We start from the raw sequence: 21,898 nt of genomic DNA on the forward strand, positions 1-21,898 counted from the left end.
GTTGGGATTTGAACTTGTTCCGGTACTGCAATGGAGCTAAGAAGAGCCCTGATTTTCCAGCGCCACCGACCGCCTTCTTAACTCAATGAGTTGAAAAAAAAAAAAATGTTTTCGGTTCTGGTGCAAACAGGCCACACAAAGGGGTAATGGTCAGTGATCAAGAACATTTTGGCACTCGTCCTGCGGTGGATGAGGATGCACATCTAGCCATCGATGTGTCGGCCCTTTCTTTTTATTCCCCCTCTATTTACTTTTTAGCATCTTGATTTAAGGGTTATGGAAGGACTTACAACCTGCAACTTTAGGGGCATTTCGCATCCGAGGTTGGGTTTATCAGGTCCCACGTTTCACTTGTACAAGGCTGGCAAATGGGTTGGTGGGACCCGCTACTTAGGAATGTTTGGATCCCCACTAAAATGGTGATAGGCAGGCTTAGGGGTGAGAAGGTGAGGGGGAGGGATGGCTGACCTGAACGTCACCCATTCCCAAACTGATACATCCAGTAATCAACTCACGCCATATGGTTCAGGTCCACCCATGCCTAATGGCATTTAAATACAATTAACTTGTTGTTGGCTCATTGTAAATCTCCACCGTAGATCAGGCATATATGGCAATTGAAATTATTAAAAAGCTGTGGTGCAACTTGTGTTCATCTCAGCAGTCAGATCACCTGCCAGCAAGAGTTTCCTTGTGTGCTGAACCATCTTTATGGCTAACACGCCACTTGTGCAATACACCGGTACCATGAAAATGGACCCCACCACAAAGACACCTCATTTCATGGTGGGCCCCACCTCAACACAATAATCAGGAAGATCCACGGATCAGGTTGGCAACAAAGGTGGAATCAGTGGACAACAGCAGTCTGATTCGACATACAGCTGTGGCCCACCCAGCTAACGGATCCACCTGATTCTCATCAAGCATGATATTCATGGTGGCATATAAAGTTGTACGAGTACCCCAGGGTGGATTACCCCCAATTTTAGAATATCAAGACAGAAAAGCCAACAGCACATGAGAGCTGTAATGTCCAATGTTTCTTTTACATATGTCAAGAAAATAAAAGACGACCACTTTCTAAGACATGGAAGAATGAAAATGGGGTTTCCAAGAAGTATACAAAAACAAACAAATAACCGAAACACTGATTTTTGTAGACATTGAATTTCCTGCATACATATTCTGCTAATAAAAACTGGCACTAAGGTAAGACATTTAGGCATTGTAGCTATTGTTACAATCATCCTCGCCATCTTCAAACTCTGAAAAAGAGGCCATGAGAGACCGGGGTGTGGCCCAAATTGGAAGGTCTATGAAAGACTGCTTCAAGTGTTCTTCTTGTGCCTTGCATGACGCTTCAGCCACGTCACAGAAATTTAACAGATCCTGAAGAATGGATTCCTGAGCTTCTGCCTGCCAAGCAGAAATTCACAACAAAACCAAGAGAGGTCAACAAAATTTTCATTCTTTCACATCAAAACGAAAGGGTGGAAAGCGGGCAATCTGACACATTGTTAGACTCTAATGACAAATCCAGGGGATCATGTAATACTGTGGCCTGGTAAACAATCAAATCCAATGTCTTCAACAGAATGACAATTCCATCAACACTTCTTCCCCTCCCCCTCAATTGGTGTAATCTAGCAATGGATTTGAACCATTAAATTAGTGGTTGAACCCCTTGATACGTGACCCAGGCCGAATTCTATTCCAAGACCAGTCCATGACGTACCCAATCCCTGCCTTGGATCATGAAAGGCCAAAACAAACAGGCCCGAAATCAAGCCTTGAAACCCACCTCCCAGTCTGTTCATTAGGCATGCCCCACCACGTGGGATACATTACAAAAATTCCCTTGAAAGATTAATTGGGTTGGCTGGTCAGGCCAAATAGCTCCCAGACATAGCCTGGACCAGCTCTTGGGACTATCATTCAGTTCATAGCCTATCCATTTTTGGACTGGCAAGAAAAAAGTTAAAGAGGTCCAAAAAAGGTTCATAGGCTGAATTTTTGGAGTCTGTCAATAACTGCAACCTTTCAGCACATCCATTAAGAGGGCCCCATCAGTGGTTGACCCAGATTGAGCAACAAATGCACCAATCTCATGACATCCATCGCGTCACAATTATGGGTTCATTTGTGGATAAGACATCCCCTCAAAATCCACTCCGATGGATGATCCTGACCATCTGATTGAATGGACAGTAAGTAAGAGAATATCCAGGGGGTAAAATTCAACAAGTTGAATCAGGGGGTTAAAATTAGACCACGCCAGCATGATTCAGGACAGTGGTATATATATCAATGAGGAGCCCACAATCTTGGTTGTCTGGATTGAGGATATATATCTACATATCTTCAGTCATTTCCCTGAGTTTAGAGCACCCATGGGAGCGTTTGACCCTAAAAAGGCCAGTTGGGTAGTCTGCCAGAGCTCCAAAGTATCAGGTCCCCAGCTACAGTATACCTAAGAACCAAGTTCTATGGTGGAAAGATCTATTTTCTTCTATTTAGGGAGAATTTGGTTGCACCAAACATCATGATATTTCAAGATCAATCAGTCTCTTTTGTTTTCCCTAGAGTGAGTTTGCTTGCACCAAATATCAGGATATTTAAAGATTAATCAGTTAATTTGGTTTAAAACTAATTGAAATTTCATGATGTTTGGTGCAACCGAACGAACCCTTTAAGACAATGTCTCTTTATTGTAGAAGCGAAAAGATACAGAAAAGAGAGAGGGAGATGGAGAGAGAGTGAATTAGGCTACACGCCCCTGCACTCTCCCTTTTATATTAACTCAGAAAAACAAAAAGAAGATGAAGAAGAAGAAATCCCAAAACCACCCCTCACAATATGACATTTAATATTAAGTGTACCTAATTGACAAAATAAAGAGAAATAAGGACTAAACTCAAGACTAGGTGCTAACCCCACATGGACACTCTCATGTGCTGTCCATCCGAGACTCTTTGAGTAGCCACATTGAAGATGTACATGAGTCGAGTTAGCTCGGTCAGCTCACTCGACTCGACTTGGAAAAGCCATACTCGCCTTAGCTCAAAACTGGATTCGGACCGAGTCGAGCTGGTTTTTGGAGCTCGAAAAAATTTCGAGCCGAGTTCAAGCTTGCCCGAGCTTGATTCGACTTGGCTCAAACATCGACTCGAATCGACTCGGTGACTCGGTCATTTTGATCTTGATGTTGCTCACTGAGTGTTTGATGAAATACCTCAACGAAGTGTTGTTTCTTGAACTGGACTCATATCAGAGTACTCTTGAAATGGGTACTCGAGGGAAGAATGAAGAAACAAATCCCCACCAAAAAAAAATAATAATAATAATAATAATAATAATAAAATAAAATTTTACATTGTAAGACTGCTCATTTCTTGATGTTGCTCGCCGAGTGTTTGATGAAATGCTTGCAAAGTGTTTTTACTGATTTACATTCGAAGTGTGGGAGATTGAAGATGCAATCTCTGTGTTTGAGAAAATGTCGCACAGGCTTGAACTTAGCTCGAGCTGTCCCAAGCTGTTGACCAAACCGAGCTGAGCTGGCTAGTCAGGCTCGAGGACCAAGCCAGGCCGAGCTGTGCCAAGCTTGACTCGATTCGACTCATGTACAACTCTAATCATATGCAAACATTGCTCCCCTCTGCCATCAAACAGGCCATAAAATACATTGAATATGGACCATCAGCATCTTAAAAAAGTCCATTTCTTTTGTGTTAGGGACCAGCCCACATAAGTCAGCCTATTCCTGTACTAGGTCATCTTCATAGTATGACCACCAGACACTGGTGGACCATACACATGCCAGGTTGGCATGTGTGCTGTGTGTGGTGCTATCAAACCTATCTTTATTCAATAGGGAAGGGTTTCTGTATTATGCATACATATCTGCCACCATCCAACAATGGTGGGTGGTGTCTTACGTTTGACAAACAACTGTACAGAGACTGGTAATTGCGGTCCTGTGTCATTTCCATGCAAATGTGTAGACCATTGATTGGATGGGCTCCATTGTGGATGGGCAATCTAAAAATTCTCTTGCTTAAAATATTCTAGAATTCAACTAATGGCTGCAAATCATGGTTAGAGAGGACTACTATAATGATTTAGAGGGAAGACTGAAGATTGGATGTCTAGGATGATCTTCCAACCTGGAAGATATTTAGTGCATCACTCATCCATGGTGGGTCACGCTGGTTCACCATCTGGATCAACACACCATGGGTCCCATTTATGTGAACTAGGGGTGTCAGGAAAGTCGTTCACATCTGATACATGCCACATGAACCAATAATTTTTCAAACCACAATGCATGTGGTTTAATCATTTCCAACTTCAAACCTCTACTATATATAATCAGTAGACTCACAAGAGTTAGTGTGTTAAACACGCACGCATAGAGAGAGAGAGAGAGAGAGAGAGAGAGGGATGCTCACCAGTTCCCACGAGTTCTCGTGAGAAATTTTTGAGAACTCATCTCCCGTGATATGAGCCCAAGATCTGAACAGTCCACATGATGTAGCACCCAATGAAACCCCCAGAGCCCAACTTTTATCATGTTCCAAAACTTTGGTGGGCCATGGCATAAGAGAGAGGCAAATCAAGGGAGGAAATTGTTTCCTTTTGCCATGGCCCACCAAAGTCTTGGATCAAGGTAAAAGTTGGGCCATAGGGGTTCCATGAGGTGCTACATGACATGATTGTTCAAATTTTAGGCTCATTTCACGTGAGATGAGTTCTCAAAAAGTTCTCACCAGTTCTCGTGAGAACTGGTGCGCAGGGCAAAAAATTGCACACAATTAGTTTTTGAGATGACTAGAACTTTACATTATTTGAAGACATGGGAAGGTTTTTCAACATAATTAAAGCAAAATTATGTAATTTATAGTAAATTATAGTGAGTCCAAATATGTATTTCACAATATGTGGTTGGGCTGTTGACCACTTCCACTAAAGGGAGAGGATGGTGGAGATTTTTCCTGATCACTTGAACTTGTGAAATGTAGGCTGAGTTCAAACTATTCCCTCACAAATACATCTCAACTTATTGTTTATTATTATTATTATTATTGTACTGTGGGACTGTAGCCCTTGGATGTGAGGCCATTTTGCAACGATCCACACTGTTTATATGATGGGCCACACATAGGATGGTTGATTACCAAAACAATCTTCAAGATGCCAAACCCCATGGATGGCCCATAAAATAACATGTAAAGGATACAACCCATATCCAAAAGAAACGAGTTAAATGATCCATGGGGTGAAATCTTCGACTCTGAGATTCTTTTTTCATATATCCCCCATCCACAATGAGGCCCTTCATACAAAGGGTTAGGATCATTCATACATGCTCAGATTTAACAACTACAATCCCAACATCAAACCTGTCATCAAAGAAACCTTTTCACAACCACTTTCTCCTTGCCTTTCTCCCACTTCCTCTCTCTTCCATGTGCACGAACCAGCCATAGCCGCTAGTATCTGTTTACTTGCACTTAATTGGGTTGCATTTTAGCCTTATCTTCATGGTATGTAGACATAAATATAAAAAGTTACATTCTAAGAGAGAAGTATTGTGCTGATTACAATGCAAGAGTCAAGGAAGAAGAGATTGAGTGGCGTCAACGTTCTAGGGCATTATGGCTCAAAGAGGGAGACAAAAATACTAAATTCTTCCATGGGTATGCCAGTGCCAGGGCAAGAGTTAACTTGATCTCCTCTATTGTTGTGGAAGACAGGATTATTTCATACGAGGAAGGAATCTCTAAGGAAATTGTAAACCTTTTCTCTTCCCCTTTGTCTAAGGAGGAAGTTGATCGCCCAAGGCCTGTTGATTTAGTTTTTTCAGTTCTATCTAGTGACAAGGCAACTCTCCTGGATATGGATATTTCTAAGGAGGAAATCAAAGAGGTCGTATGGTCCCTTAAGAAAGAAAAGTCTCCCGACCAGATGGTTTCCTGATTTTATTCTTTCAATCTTTCTGGTCAATGGTAAGTGAGGACTTGTTCCTTTTCATTGCTGACTTTTTCAGGACGGGTTACCTCCCAAAGGAGCTCGGTAGCACTTTAATTGTTCTTATCCCCAAAATTGAAGGTGCTGTTTAGATGAAGGACTTTCATCCAATCAGCCTTATAAGATGGACTTTTATCCAATTTGGGGGCGCTTAACCCTCCTTAAAATGTGTTTATCTAATTTGCCGGTCTATTTTATGCCTCTATTTAACTGTCCTGCTTCGGTTTTACATAAAATAGACTATGTGCAGAGATTTCCTATGGCAGGGTGGGTCAGAAGGTAGTAAATTCCATCTTCTAAACTGGAAAGAGGAACGCACTCCTACTTCCCAAGGAGGGGTTGGTATTAAGAGATTGGATATGGTTAACACATCACTTCTGGTAAATGGGCTTGGAGATTCTCGCAGGAAAACGATAGTCTATGGAAAAATCCATTTGGGTGGCTAAATACGGGACTCCTATTACTGGACGGTGGCTTAATCAATCGTCAGTGTATAGGATGTCATGTCCTATACTTGCAAATCTATTAACAAATTAGCCCCCATGATCTTTGCTAGATCAAAATTCAAACTTGGTAATGGAAGCAGAATCAGGTTTTGGCTCAACCCTCGGATTTCTGATCATCCGTTGAACTTAGCCTACCCGGATCTCGCTACTATCTCCTAATTTGGAGATAGTGGTGGCTGATTGTGTGGTGTGGAATCAGGAAGAGTTGATTTGGACCCCTCCTTTGAGAAGGAAGTTGAAGGATTCAGAGATCAAATCTCTGACTTCTCTCTTATCTCTATTGCAGGCAGCCAAGATTGTTAGAGAATCCCAAGATATAGTAGCGTGGAAGGTGGCTGCGTCGGGAGTTTTCTCAGTTCGATCTCTCTATGCTGATCTTATAAAGGCTGAAGCTTCCAATTCGAAAGCCCCCTACGTCAGAAATATGGAAGTACAGAGCTCCTCCAAAGGTGGAGGCGTTTGGGTGGTTAGTATGGAGGAAAAGAGTCCTTACCATTGATAATCTCCAGAAGCGTGGAATGGTCCTTCTGAATGCATGCCTTCTGTGCTACAAGTGGTCTGAGTCGGTGGATCATTTACTCATGCATTGCGGTTTCTCTTCAGCTATTTGGAATGAGGTCTTGACTCTTGCTTCGGTCGTGTGGGTCATGCCACATTTAATCCAGGATTTCCTTCCGGCTTGGCATGGAGAGGATGGGGGAAAGCTTGGGAAGAGGAAGTGGTGTATAGCATTGCTAGCGGTGTTGTGGTCCATCTGAGCCAAAAGGAACGATTGTTGCTTCCGTAATAGAGGAAACTTGGAGGCAGGTTTTTTTTTCTTTTTTTCTTTTCTTTTTTTCTTTTTTTTTTTCTTTTTTTTTTTTTCTTTTTAGGGTTACCCAAATTCTGAGGGACTAGGCCCCTTAACTAGTTGTGAGTTTTTCTCCCCAGCGTAGGTGCTGGCTGTTGTTGTACTTTAGTTGTAGGTTTTTTCTATATTATATAGGTTTTTTTTTTTTTTTTTTCCTTTCTCTGTTTTTTCCTGTTGTTCTCTGTTCCTGGCTTCGTTTCTTCTGTTTAATAAAATTTTCACCTTTCAATTTTTATTTTTATTTTTTGAAAACATTAGGAGTCAGTAGATAATAGAGATTATTAGTTACCAAGCATGAAAGAAAGTTGGTTCCACAAAATTCATACTTGAAAACATTACAAGTCAGTAGAGATTATTAGTTACCAACCATAAAGGAAGTTGCTTCCACAAAATTCATGTTGAGAGGGAGGAAGAGGGAGAGAGAGTAGGTGGGTGCTGGCTATATGGAGGGAGGGAGAGAGTAGGTGGGTGCTGGCTACATGCAGGAAGGGGAGACAAGCAGCTAAAACAGTCACCACTCGTGACGGGGAGTGAGTAAAATCTGAGCCATAGGTTGATAAGCACGCAAAATTTCCCAATGACCCAAATATCCTTGCATGTGTTTGATACCCTTCTAATGTCCTTTTAAATCTTAAAAGTTCATGATTCTCTGAAGACTAATTGCATGGGTGAAATTGTCAGTTTCTACTGGCGTTATATATAATAGAGATTCTAGAAGAGCGCTTCCTGTAAGGGAATGGGACCACGTGCCATCAGCCTTGCGACCCACAGCGCACAGGTGGGTGGCATAATTTGAAGCCAAGGAGCCAAGTAACTTGGTGGTATGGCAGACTACTGTGCATCTCCCTAATGAGAGCCAACCTGGAAAGTGATCAGAATGCCCTTTCGAAAAGGGGGAGCAAGGGCACTTTGGGAAATCTCGAAGGCATTTTAGGAAATTGAGACAGTTTGCTTCTAAAAAAGAACACCCCAAAACCTAAAAAACGTGTAACAGAGAAAGGAAGAAAACCAAGGAAACACCAATAACAGATTGTGAGGCATTACCACCTGCAACAGGAGCTCATCCATGCTTAGTGGCCGACAAATGCCCTCCTCCTCCCGGATCAGTGGCAAAGCAGACAGTTCATTAGATGATGTTGGTAGCGGTAGCGAGGCCTCTGCTTGGCTACTATTCTCCTTCAATTGCTGGAGGGTGGCAAACAATCCTTCCCACTGCTGGATTTCTCTCCCATACTGCTCTCTCAAGCTCATCAAAATCTTCTTCTTTTGTTCCCGTCGCTGCTGGGCCTCTGCTTCTGGGTTGGACCCATTGGCAGAGGATGGTTCTTGGCGTTGCCTCTTCCTCCTCTTGTAGACAAAACCGTCATCATTGCAGAGCTCCCAAATGTCATCTGCCATGCCCATTCCCCCAAGAAATAAAATTAAAAAAGAAAAAGGGAGAGAAAACTTTCAAATTCGAATGAGAGATGAATATGGATGTTGAAATTAGCAATTTTTCTCATGGAGGAGTTATATCATACCTAGGTAGAGTGTGATTTTTTTTGGTGAAAAGTTGGATGAACCGAAACATAGTTTAAAAACATAAAACTTGATTTGACTCAAAACCCTGTTGAGTCAATTTGACACGCGGAGTGTGACTGTTGATACACGCACACTCGGAAACTGTACACACGGCATGCACACTCAGAAACTGTACACGTGGCATACATTACAACAAACTAAACCGTCCAAATCGCGGAACCACTGTAGATACATTATCATCCAAAAGTCATATCAGGTGAATGTTTCTACCCTCTGATTGGTAGGCATTCGATTGTGAATTTAGACTGTTCACTATTTCATTTCAACTGTCCATTAAAGGTCCACCAATCGGCCTGTTACGTTATAAAATCAGTGTAATTATCATTTTAAGAGCCATCTAAACGGGACCCATGATCTGGATGGTTAAATTTAAGCCTGCTTGCATGCCACGCCTACATATTCTTAGTGCCTACGTATCAACCATCGGTCCTTCACACTCTACCTGAGGTTAAAGTTTATCTCATTTTCAGATGCCTTTTTAGCTGTAACCTACCCATTTTCCCACGAATTATTTATGGAAGCAGTTCTTTGCGTCGAGCACACGTCTCTGCTGGACCATCAATAGTCATCAGGCTCTCTAGCTATCCCGCTGTCCCTTGTCCTGTATAGCCACCACGGATGCCCCATCATATCACAAGGATTAGATAATAAACATTGTTGTGAATAAAGATATTGATAGTCTCAGTGACTACCCAAAATTGTAGCACTATTGCCCTCCATTGTACATAGGAGCACTTTCTAATGGAGATCATGCCATGTTATCAAAATTATTAATAGCCCCCATGACTATGCGAAGTTGTAGAACTATTGAACTCTAATGTACATGGTGTACTCCCTCTTATCGCCTGTGGTCATCCGACATGGTTGGCGCATACTATAGTAATCCTGCAGATTAGGTAACCTGCACAGTAGCCTGCAAATGAGTTCTCAAGACTGAAAAGGCATTTAAATGGGTTGGCAAGATCAGCCCATTGATATAGTTTATTTGTGTAACGAGCATCTATGATGGGGTTCACCAGATGAATGGTTGTGACCAGAGGGTGGGCCCAAGTGTGGTAGACAGCTCAATTGCTACAATTTTGAGTGGCCCACAATCTTTCGCTTGAAAATGCCATAGTTTAAGAACTTGACTGAGCTGACTCAATACTTGACCTAGTCAACTCAACCCGACAAAAAGCTTGTTTCCATCCAGTTTCAATTTAGTCTCTTTTAAGTTAATTTTTTAATTTTAGTTTTTCCAACTTTTCCCCTCTTTCTTTCTTTTTTTTTTTTTTTGGGTGTGGGGATCAGTCTGATGAGAGTTAATGAGATGCTCATTAGTTTCTTATCAAGCGTATAACGCAGCTGAAAGGGAGGTAGGTCTCAAGCATTTTGTGTCTGAAAAGGCAGTACAGGTTTTCGAACCACAATAAAAATAGATCAGTCTGATGAAAGTTAATGAGATGCTCATTAGTTTCTCATCAATCTAATAATGCAGCTGAAAGGAAGGTAGGTCTTTAAGCATTTTCAGTGTCTGAAAATGCAGTACAGGGACATCAATGGTTTTCTATTGCGGATGGGGCATGCCCGATAAGTTACACTAGATCTGAAAGCAGGGTCTAGTATCTTGTTCTTCCATGGTAAAAGAAATGTTTCCAGAAAGATGTAAAATAAAAGATCTACAGGGATATCAAAAATGAAGTTGAAGAGATGCAATGGATACCTGCAGCCCCATTCACTCATGTGGACAGAATATATCAAGTGATATGATGGGCTGCAGGTAGGTGGGGCTGCTAAAAAACTGCCCAACCATCAAGAATATACATGCAAGGTAAATAAGACTGCAAAACAACTGCCTATGACGTTTGGATCAATAAAAGTTGGTCCTATTCAAGACATTGCATCTTTTGTGTTTGGTTCTGCGTCGAGTAGCAACCATGTTTGTTATTTGTGAGATTGTATCATTAAATCTTGAGCAAACCTTCAATGAATAGATTTACAGCTGGGATTTTTACCAAAATTTCCTCAGAAATTCGGATTTTACTAGATAAGACAAATTATGGAAATGCCTAAATTTATTTGTTTCTTTAAAAAGCAGTGAAGTTAAGAATTGTGGGGCCCATGTGGTATGTGTAACAGTATTTTAAATGGCATGTAGCCTATCGCATAGTGTTCAGCCCTCTATAGCGTGTAGCGTAAGCTACATGATACTTCTATTTTTAATTAAAATAATAGAAAAAAATTATAAATAGTAAGAATAAATATAAGGGATTTTTACAGGAAAATTCCTCACAATTGTTGGTTTTCTAGAAAAATGCTTCCAGCTTCATATTTACGGAAACGTGCTTCCAAACCTACTAATGAGGGTCAAATGACCTATCTACCCTCATTTTGAAAATAAGATGGAAACCGAAAGAACCATGTTAAAAAAAACGAAGAGCTTAGCTAAGCACACATGTGTGTGCACTAAAGCTTGGGTACACACCACACAATTGCCTGCATGGCACATGTGTAAGAAATCTAATCCATCCATCAGGTTAATCCGACCTTGTACATGTTTCCTCAAAAAGAAAATCTGGTTCCATTAGCACGTGGGCCTCAATATTGGAACACGTGGATGGGTTGGAAAAATCCTCATCCAAGTATTTCAGGCCGTACATTTGTTTTGGAAACTGTAGCCCGCCTGGTAGGTGGATCAACCAGATTCTTGAGCTAGGGCATCAACATAATGGTACCATTTTATTGATGGATTGGACCTCAGACCTATGGTGCCATGTACATGAACTTCATGGCATGCATGTGAGCTTAGCAATGCTCAAAAATAAAATAAAAAATTTTAAAGAGGGGTTTTATGATACTCAGGCTGCGTATGACAATCAATACGCAGGCAGCTCATAAATTGTACACGTGGCACATATTAATTCAAATAAATTTGATTAGATTGAGCCCTTTGTAGCCAAGTCACAATCACAATATGACAAATTGGTTGAACAATTGTAGCAACTTATCCATGGATGCTTGTTTATGGAAACAGAACCTTTGGATATTTTTCATTTAACCGTCCAATGAATGTTCACAAATCTGATACTAGATGATGGAATAACCGTAATTTTGGATTCATGATCCATCTACACTGGGTAACATAATTTGGATGGTTTAATTTGACTACTTGTGTGTCGTGTTTGCAATTTCTAAGTGCCTACAAGTCATCCATCACACTTTTCCAAAGTATCAAAGTTTTTCTCATTTTGAAAAGGGAGTCTTGCCAAGCTGTGTGGATTGCCTATGGCACCAGCCACAAGGATATCCCTGTGGTATGACATGGCTGAAGCTCTGTGGGGCCCACGTGATGTATGTGTTTTATCCACGCCGTCCATCCATTTTCTAGTTAATTTTTGGGCATAAGCCCAAAAATGATGCAAATCCAAAGCTCAAGTGGACCAAACCATTGAAAACAGTGGGGATTGAACACCACTGTTGAAAACTTCCTAGGGCCCACCATGATGCATTATATGCCATCCAAATTGTTCATAACTTCACACAGACCTGGATGAAGGGAAAACACAAATATAAGCTTGATCCACAACATTTGTGGCCCCTAAGAAGTTTTCAATGGTCATAAAGACCTGGATGAAGTTTTTCTCCAATGCATTCACATGTTTTAGAATTGGAGCTTACATGCTAATTTAATTAGAATTTTGATGGGGACATCACGTGCACATGCACGCCACCCCTACGCACGTATGTAAGGAGGAGGAAGGCCCCACCATCGATCTGGATCGATGACGACATCCATGGAGGGCCTCTTAGTTAGAGGGTTGTGTTATGGTTCCTTGGAGTGAACCCGATCATCATGTGGATCCTACCATTGGATCTCATGATAGTGGCTCACTACCCTACATAATCTAGGGCTTTGAATTTTGGTTATTATTGTTATTAGGAACATCATGAACGGTTTTGATTGCATTGATTAGTTGTTATTTTTGTTACTTCGTCTCTAAGTAATAGTATGCGCACATGGCGCGGCTTTTGGGGTTTAGGGTTTTCTTATAAATAAGCAACCCCATGTAGGTTTTTTTTCTTATTGAAGATTATGAATAAAATTCTGCGTTTTCTTGCTTCTCTAATTCCCTGAGTTGAGAAAATCTAATTGGGTGTGAAACCCTCCCTTCTTCGAAGGGCTAACTACCGTGGTGCAAAGCCACACCCATCCCAAATCGCCCCCACCTCCTACCCTCAATATTCATCATCTCCCACAACCATCCAATCTTCAAATCCATCCCCTTTTGCAGCCAATCCTACCTCTACAACAGATTTGCAGAATCAAGCCCTCCAGGAGGGTTGAAACTTCGGCGGAGCACCGTGCACAGACCGGACGCCCAATCGGCCTGAAATTTGGTGTGTGGGTGGCCCATCCCTGGCCAACCACACCGTAGGTGTCCAATCCCGGATTCGTGGGCCCCACACACGTGCGGGCAAGCACCCACGCACGTGCGCCTGGGCCAGATTGTTGTCCACACGTGTGGACTATTTGCAGGTTCTTCTCTCTCCTCTAATCATCTCATCTCTCGACTTAAATCCCTAATCCTAACCCTAGATAAACCTAAATTCCAAGTTCTATTCCACTTTTGCAAACCCTAAGCTTTCCCGAATTGAAACATGTTGAATCCCTTGGATTGGGGAATAACCCTTTGCAAGAGTGGATGAATCTACTCTCCTTTGAGCATTGTTTGGTATATAATTTTTAATTGATCCAGCCCTAACATGTGTAGGCTTGAACCCTCATAGATTCCCCTTGTTGAATGCTTGATCTTATGTGGGATGTGGAATTTTTGTGATTGTTTCTAAATTAGTGTGATCTAAAGCCTGAAATCTTGCATATCATATTTAATTTTAGTATTGCATCAAATTTGGTATCAGAGCCTAGGTTTTTCATAAGGGAATGCGTTACATGTTTAGGGTTTAGTCTATTCACGTTTATTTTGCATCAAGTTTTATCACATTGGGCTGTTTGGGACCCATCATTCACAACATGGACTGCCGAATTTTCTGTGGTCAGAAAATCCCCAATTTTCATGGCTGAATTTTCTGTTAACAAACTATTTGGGCAATCATGTTGCTGGAATTTTAGTAGTGTTGTGTAGTTTCCCTCATATAGAGTCCTCTAGGATCATTTAGTCCCATTTAGACGTATATAGTTACATTAGAGGATCTTTGAGTGAGTGGTTGTATGCCCATGCTTACTGGTCGTGGTTTTGGTTTGCACCCTACACTAAACTAGAGGTGGGCATCGAGCCGAGCCGAGTCGAGGTGGGCCAAGCTCGGCTCGGCTTGTCCATGATGTACTCGAGTTCGAGCTCGAGCTCGAGCTTGGCCTCGAGCTCAACATTAAAGCTTGGCTTGTTTGCCAAAGCTGTCGAGTCGAGTTCGAGTCGAGCTAGTGGTTCGAGTTGAGTCGAGTTTACCTCGAGCTTGTTGGGTGAGAGAATAATGGATTCTATTCTTGATCCTCTTCCATTAATGAAAAATTCAAAAATCTTAAGAGAATCAAAGCAAAACCCGATGAAAAAACCAAACAAAGCTTCGAATCGGATGAGGAAACCCGTAAGAACCGATCTGTTCTTGATCTTCTTCCACCAGTAGAAATCTAAGTACTAGAAAAGAAACAAAGTATAACACGGATCAGAAATCCAAGTAAAGAGCTCTAGCCAATCAGATCATTGGATTTCCTTGAAGCTCTAACAAATTTGAGAAGAACCCATCTCGGATTTCTTGGGTTTCTCGCCCAAGAAGTAGATCTCAAGAGATTGAAATCATACTATTGTGGAGCTGAAATGAAAACTAGTGGTGGCAATCCGGGCGGGCGTGCTGCTAGCAGTGGGTAGAGAAAGAGAAGAAAGGGAAAGGGAAATGGGGTGCGTGCGGTCAAGTAGAGACTCTAGGGTTTGTTTGTTTTGTTTTGTTTTTTCTTTTTTAAAGTTAAAACTTAAAACTTATATTAATATAATATATATAATATTTAATATTTAATATATTTACTAATTGAGCCGAGTCAAGCTCGAGTTCGAGCTTCGAGTCTAGTCGAGTTCGAGTCAAGTCGAGTTGAAATGCCCCCCGGTCGAACTTGGCTTGAACTCAACTCGAGCTTCAAATAATTAGCTTGGCTCGGCTTGAATCGGCCATTCAAGCCGAGTCAATCCGAGCTCACTCGAGCCGAGTCGAGCGAGTTTTTCGAGCTAGCTCAACTAGTGAACAGCCCTACACTAAACATGGAGCAATTGTAAGAGTCCGTGAACGACCTAACCCGGCAATTTGAGTCTTTGGGTAAGCGGTTGGAGCAACATATTGACCAACGCATGGATCAACTTGATGTGCCTATTACCCAACTATAGACCATCATTGAGGAAGATGCCCAATCGCAAGCTGGTGGTCAAGAGGATAGACAAAGAAATGGAGGTGGCCAAAGAAACGGTCATGGGCACGCACCCGTGCACCTACCCCGCGAGGGACATCAAGATCATTATGACCTGGATGCGCAACTCCTCAAGGGAATTAGAGTAGATGTCCCTACGTTTGATGGCCACTTGGACTCTAAAGCTTTTTTAGATTGGTTAGCCGATATGGACTACTATTTTGAGTGGTATGACATGTCAGATGCTTGTCGAGTCCGATTCGTCAAGATGAAGCTTGTGGGTCAAGCAAAAGAGGTTTTGGGTAACTGTTGAGCGAGAGACTGAGTCGGACTCGATGGTGTACGCTCTTGTGGTTAGGGAAAGTGCACCAGAGGCTAGTGTAAAGTTACCCACTGAGGCCATTTCGATAGTGAATGAGTTCCATGATGTCTTTCCTGAGGATCTATCGAATGAGTTCCCCCTATGAGGGATATACAACATGCCATTGATTTAGTCCTTAGGACAACTCTATCAAACCTCTCTCATTATAGAATGAACTCAAAAGAGCATGCAGAGTTGAAAAGACAAATTGATGAGCTCATAGAAAAGAGTTTCATTCGAGAGATCATGAGCCTGTGTGCTGTGTCCACTCTTCTTTACACCTAAGAAGGATGACACATGGAGGGTGTGTGTTGATAGTAGAGCCATCAACAAAATCACAGTCAAGTATCGGTTTCCCATACCGCGTCTTGATGTCATGTTGGATATGATGGCCAATGCTACTATCTTTTTAAAAATTGACCTCAAAAGTAGTTGTCACCAAATCCGTGTACGCCCTGGTGATGAGTGTAAAACGGCCTTCAAGACGAAGGATGGGCTATATGAGTGGCTAGTCATGCCTTTTGGGCTGACTAATGCCCCAAGTACCTTCATGCGTGTGATGACCCAAGTGTTGAGGCCCTTCATGGGGAAGTTTTTGGTCGTCTACTTTAATGATATCTTGACTTATAGCATGACCAAGGAACAACGCCTCAACCATTTGAGGTAGGTTGAAGGATCCTTAGAGCCGAGAAATTGTACACCAACCTAAAGAAGTGTGTGTTTATGTCTAGTAGTGTTATCTTCTTAGGTTTTGTTGTGTCAGCTGAGGGTGTGTCGGCGGATCCCGAGAAGGTCAAAGCCATAGTCAATTGGGGTGAACCCAATTGGCTTGAACTTCACAATATTCACAAGGTGCGCAACTTTCATGGCTTGGCCACGTTCTATAAGCGGTTCATTCGAGAGTCGACACTTCAGTTCCATTATGGCTATCATCACAAATTGCATAAAAAAAAGAAAGCTTCAATGGACAAAGGCAGCCTCTAAAGCCTTCAAGGAGATAAAGGTCAGGATGACCGAAGCGTTATCGATATCACTACTAGTGTTATCGGTATCGCCAAGCTGGAGATAAAGATAATATCGGAGATATTTCGATAATATCGGAGATAATTCGAACGTTGGGCGAAGCAAAAATACTCCACCTGTGACAAAGAAATCTATGCGGAAGTGCAATCACTGCGCCACTAGCATCATTATCTATTGCCGCAAGAATTCGTCTTGTTCTCAAATCACGAGGCCTTGAAATATCTTAACTCTCAGAAGAAATTAAACCCTAGGCACGCCAAGCAGGTCCAATTCCTTCAAGAGTACACTTTTGTGCTCAAGCACAAGGCCGGTATAGAGAATAAGTCTGCCGACGCGTTGAGTTGTCGAGTCGCGTTACTCAATTCCATAAGTGTCGAAGTCGCGAGCCTCGAGCATGTCAGAGAGGATTATTGAGTGCCCAAATTTTGGAGTTGTGCATGCGTTGTTGTTAGAGAGTTCGTCAGGAGCTAGCAATGAGTACTTGATTTTAGACAGATATTTGTTTAGGATTAATCGCTTATGCATAACGCGCACCTCCCTTTGCGATTTTCTTGTCTAGGAGTTACATTGAGGAGGGGGCGCGGGTCATTTTGGTCGAGACAAGACCATTGCCCTAGTGGAGGATAGGTTCTATTGTCCAAACCTCAAGCAAGATGTGGCCAAAATTATAGGGCAATGCCGTACTTGTCAATTGGCAAAGCAGAAAAAACAAAATACGAGACTATACACACATTTGCCAGTTTCATTTATCCCTTGGCAGGACATCAGTATGGACTTCGTGCTTGGCCTCCCCAAAACTATTCGGAAACACGATTCCATATTTGTTGTCGTGAACTCTTTTTTTTTTTAATGGCCCACTTCATTCCTCGTTCTAAGACCTCCGATGCATCTCATATTGCCAAGCTGTAGTTTAGTGAGGACATCAAACTTCACGGGTTACCAAAAACAATAGTGTCTGACCCTGACGTGCGATTCATGAGTTATTTTTGGAAGACACTATGACATATGATGAATACTAGGCTCCAATTTTATTCTACCTACCACTCTCAGATCGATGGTCAAACTGAGGTGGCCAATAAGAGCCTAGGGAGTTTGCTCAGTTGTTTAGTGGGGGAGCACACCAGGACGTGGGACTCCGCACTACCTATAGCCGAGTTTGCATTTAATAATTCTGTCAATAGGTCTACAAGTTTAAGTCCTTTTGAAGTCGTTACTAGTAATAAACCTAGGAAGCCTATTGATCTTGTCCCTATGTCACTGTCTCATAGGCCATCAGAGTCTGCAAAGTCCTTTGCACATCACATTCATCATTACATCAAGAAATCAGGCGAAAGATCACTGCAAGTAATGAATATTATAAACTTTCTGCAGACCAGCATAAACGTTTCAAGGAATTCAATGTAGGAGACTCTATGATGGTTTGCATCAGGCCAAAGTGGTACCCTCAGGGAGCCGTTCGTAAATTACACGTGCGTAGCACTGGACTATTCAAAATTATAAAATAAAACGGTCTCAATGCATATGTGGTAGATCTTCCACCTTCCTTTGGAATTAATTCCACATTCAATGTGGAGGATCTAGTTGCATTTCAGAGGGCCACTAATACATTGTTCAGCCTTTTGCCTAATCATCCTGATTCTCCAGATCTTTCCCTTGATCCATGACCTCTTCCTGACTATTCTTCCCAACCTCTACCTCCCATACCCACCCTTCCCACACCCAGAGAGAAGATACGATATTTTGGACCATCAGATAGTATCAACGTTGAATGACAGGTTTCAAAAGTACCTGGTTAAGTGGAAGTCACGCCCAGCTTCAGATAGCACGTGGCTCACTGAGGAAGAGCTTCAACTAATTGATCTTGACATCTTATAGCGGTTCAGGAGTTTTGTTTCCCCAGTTGTGAAATCTTTGCAGCCGGGGAAAGTTGATAGGGACATCACGCGTACACGCATGCCCCCTACACACGTACGCAAGGAGAAGGAAGGCCCCACCATCAATCTGGATCGATGACGACATCCATGGAGAGCCTCTTAGTTAGAGGGTTGTGTTATGGTTCCTTGAAGTGGACCCAATCATCATGTGGATCCCACCATTGGATCTCATGATCGTGGCCTACCACCCTAGATAATCTAGGACTTTGAATTTTGGTTATTATCGTTATTAGGAACATCATGAACGGTTTTGATTGTATTGATTAGTTATTATTTTTGTTACTTTGTCTCTAAGTAATAGTGTGTGCACATGCCGCGGCTTTTAGGGTTTTGGGTTTTCTTATAAATAGGCAACCCTATGTAGGTTTTTTTTTCTCATTGAAGATTATGAATAAAATTCTGTGTTTTCCTGCTTTTCTAATTCTCTGAGTTGAGGAAATCTAATTGGGTGCGAGACCATCCCTCCTTCAAAGGGCTAACTACCGTAGTGCGAAGCCACACCCACCCCGAATCGCCCCCACCTCCCACCCTCAATATTCATCATCTCTCATAGCCATTCAATCTTCAAATCCACCCCATTTTGCAGCCAATCCTACCTCTACAGTAGATTTGCAGAATCAGGCCCTCCAGGATGGCTGAAACTTCGACTGAGCACGGTGCACAACTGAACGCTCGATCGGCTTGAAATTTGGTGTGTTGGTGGCCCATCCCTAGCCGACCACACCCAAGGTGGCCAATCCCGGATTCACGGGCCCCACACACGTGCAGGCAGGCACCCACGCACGAGCGCCCAAGCCAGATTGTTGTTCACACGTGTGGACTATTTGCAGGTTCTTCTCTCTCCTCTAATCCTCTCATCTCTCGACTTAAACCCCTAATCCTAACCCTAGATAAACCTAAATTCCAAGTTCTATTCCACTTTTGCAAACCCTAAGCTTTCCCAAATTGAAACATGTTGAATCCCTTGGATTGGGGAATAACCCTTTGCAAGAGTGAATCTACTCTCCTTTGAGCATTGTTTGGTCTATAATTTTTAATTGATCCAGCCCTAACATGTGTAGGCTTGGACCCTCATAGATTCCCCTTGTTGAATGCTTGATCTTATGTGGGATGTGGAATTTTTGTGATTGTTTCTAAATTAGTATGATCTAAAGCCTGAAATCTTGCATATCATATTTAATTTTCATGTCCTGCATCAAATTTCTTCTGGAGTACATGTGTACAAGGTCAGACTAACCCGATGGATGGATTAGGCACATGTGAGGCAGGTACACGAGCCTTATTGTACATGCATGTGTGCCCAACAGGACTCTTTATTTCTTTATCATCCATCTCTGGTTTTATCACCTTTCAAAATAAGGGTAAATATATCATTTTACCCTCATTAGTAGGTTCGAAGGCATGCTTTGGTAAATATGGAAGCAGAAAGTATGCTTTCAGAAAACTAGCATTGGCAAGGAATTTTGGGGTAAAAATCCCTAAATATAAAAAGCAACTAATTTTATTTTTTTAAAAAAAGCCTTAAAATGCTTCATTTTTTCATATAAAAGCATGTTTAAAACAAGTTATTAATTATCACTTATCAAAAGCCAATCTATTTATATTTAAACCCATTGTTGCATGGTGGGTGGCCCACATGATGGTTCGATCAACTATAGAAAATCAAAATAAAAATAGACAGCCACAACATAGAAAACAAAACCACCACCACCACCATCACATGGACATTGCACACGACACTACACAGGAAAACCACTACACACAAATGGTTCTAGAACTAGTTTGCTCTACAATATTGCACAATATCAACCCCTCAAAAATGAAAAAATAAATAAATAAATAAAATAAAATCAAAAGACACTCTAAATCAATCACAATAAATAAAAGTTATAAATTGAGATAGACTAAAAGAAATACCTGTATTTAACTTTAAATCAATCAAAAAACACAAATCTACAGCTCCACAGTTGTACACACTTCAAAAGGGGAATCTCGAAGTTCTCCTTTGTTTGGGCTCCAATGCCCGTGAAACTTCAGCCGTAGGACCCTCTCACAGGACTGATCAATGCCCTAATGTTTCGTCTCTAACGGTTCCTTGGATTGGGACAACCGAAAATAGGAAGTTTGGTGGAAAGAGGGCTTTCTGTTGAGGGTATCAGGGTTTTCGAAAGAGAGCTTTGGAAGCCCTCTTTCAAAAGCCAGTTCTTTTAAAACATTTTTAGTAAGTATGATTATGTGAGTTTCACACCATTTATAAAACTCATAAATTTTCAACCATACATGTGTAGGCCCTTGTACAGTACAGATGGTTAAAACTATCTGAGATCGGTACATGACAGACGGACGCGGATTTCCTGCGAAAGCCTTTCGCAGGAAGTTCCTGCACTGGGAACGCAGATGAGGCCCACCGTAATGTTTGTTGGGAATCCACTCCGTTCATCTGTTTTATGAGCTAATTTTAGGAGATTATACCAATATTAGATAGGATCCAAGACTCAAGTGGGCCGTATTAAAAGAAAAGGTATTTAGGGAAATTTCTACCGTTGAAACCTCCTTAGGTTCAACAGTGATATTTACATGTCATTAACACCGTTAATAACATCATTCCTACTGGGATGAACTGAAAACACAAATATTAACATGATTCAAAACTTCTATGGCCCCACGAATATTTCAACTATGGACATTTAATTATTACCTTTTCTGTGCACTTGAGCATTGGATATGATTCATCTTTAGCCTCGTCTCCTAAAATGAACTCACAAAATGGATGGACGGTGAGGATTTCTCACAAACATCCCAGTGGGCCCCATGTGCGTTCCCAGCGCATGCACCACTGAGAACGCAGATGGGGCCTATTGTAATGTTTGTTGGGAATCCACTCCGTCCATCCGTTTTGTGAGCTAATTTTAGTTCACCAAGTGCGGTAAGGATTGCTCACCACCATTTTATCAGCAGCTAAACTAACATAAAAGGAGTTGTTAAAAAAACTGTCGGTCTAGCGTAGTGTAAGTTAACACACGTCGCACGCTACAAGCTTGTAGCGTACACTAAAGCACATATAGCATACGCAACATGGGAAAGACACTATTCACTCACGCTCAGAGCTTGTAGGCTATGCTACATAGTGACACTATTTAAAACACTGATGTGTAATACATCCAACCCATCCAATTGATGCCCTCCATGATGATTATACAAACCAAAAATATCGTGGAT

At 41.7% G+C, this 21,898-nt stretch overlaps 1 protein-coding gene across 2 annotated transcripts; it reads right to left on the minus strand.

Moving 5' to 3' along the window:
* Positions 1–1,004: 1,004 nt before the first annotated feature.
* LOC131252991 (uncharacterized) lies at positions 1,005–20,861 on the minus strand. Of its 2 annotated transcripts, none has more exons than XM_058253806.1 (4): positions 20,597–20,861; positions 9,464–9,571; positions 8,434–8,780; positions 1,005–1,419 (listed from the first exon to the last, which is right to left on the minus strand). In XM_058253806.1, exons 2-4 carry the CDS (start codon positions 9,465–9,467, stop codon positions 1,222–1,224), a joined length of 549 nt encoding a protein of 182 aa, XP_058109789.1. In that variant the 5' UTR covers positions 9,468–9,571; positions 20,597–20,861; the 3' UTR covers positions 1,005–1,221. The 2 variants fall into 2 exon arrangements, with proteins under 2 accessions (XP_058109789.1, XP_058109790.1); XM_058253807.1 differs by having other exon boundaries at positions 8,437–8,780; positions 20,597–20,856.
* Between the last annotated feature and the right edge of the window lie 1,037 nt (positions 20,862–21,898).

This window comes from Magnolia sinica, chromosome 8 (assembly GCF_029962835.1).
Source record: "Magnolia sinica isolate HGM2019 chromosome 8, MsV1, whole genome shotgun sequence".
Classification (NCBI taxonomy): Eukaryota; Viridiplantae; Streptophyta; class Magnoliopsida; order Magnoliales; family Magnoliaceae; genus Magnolia; species Magnolia sinica.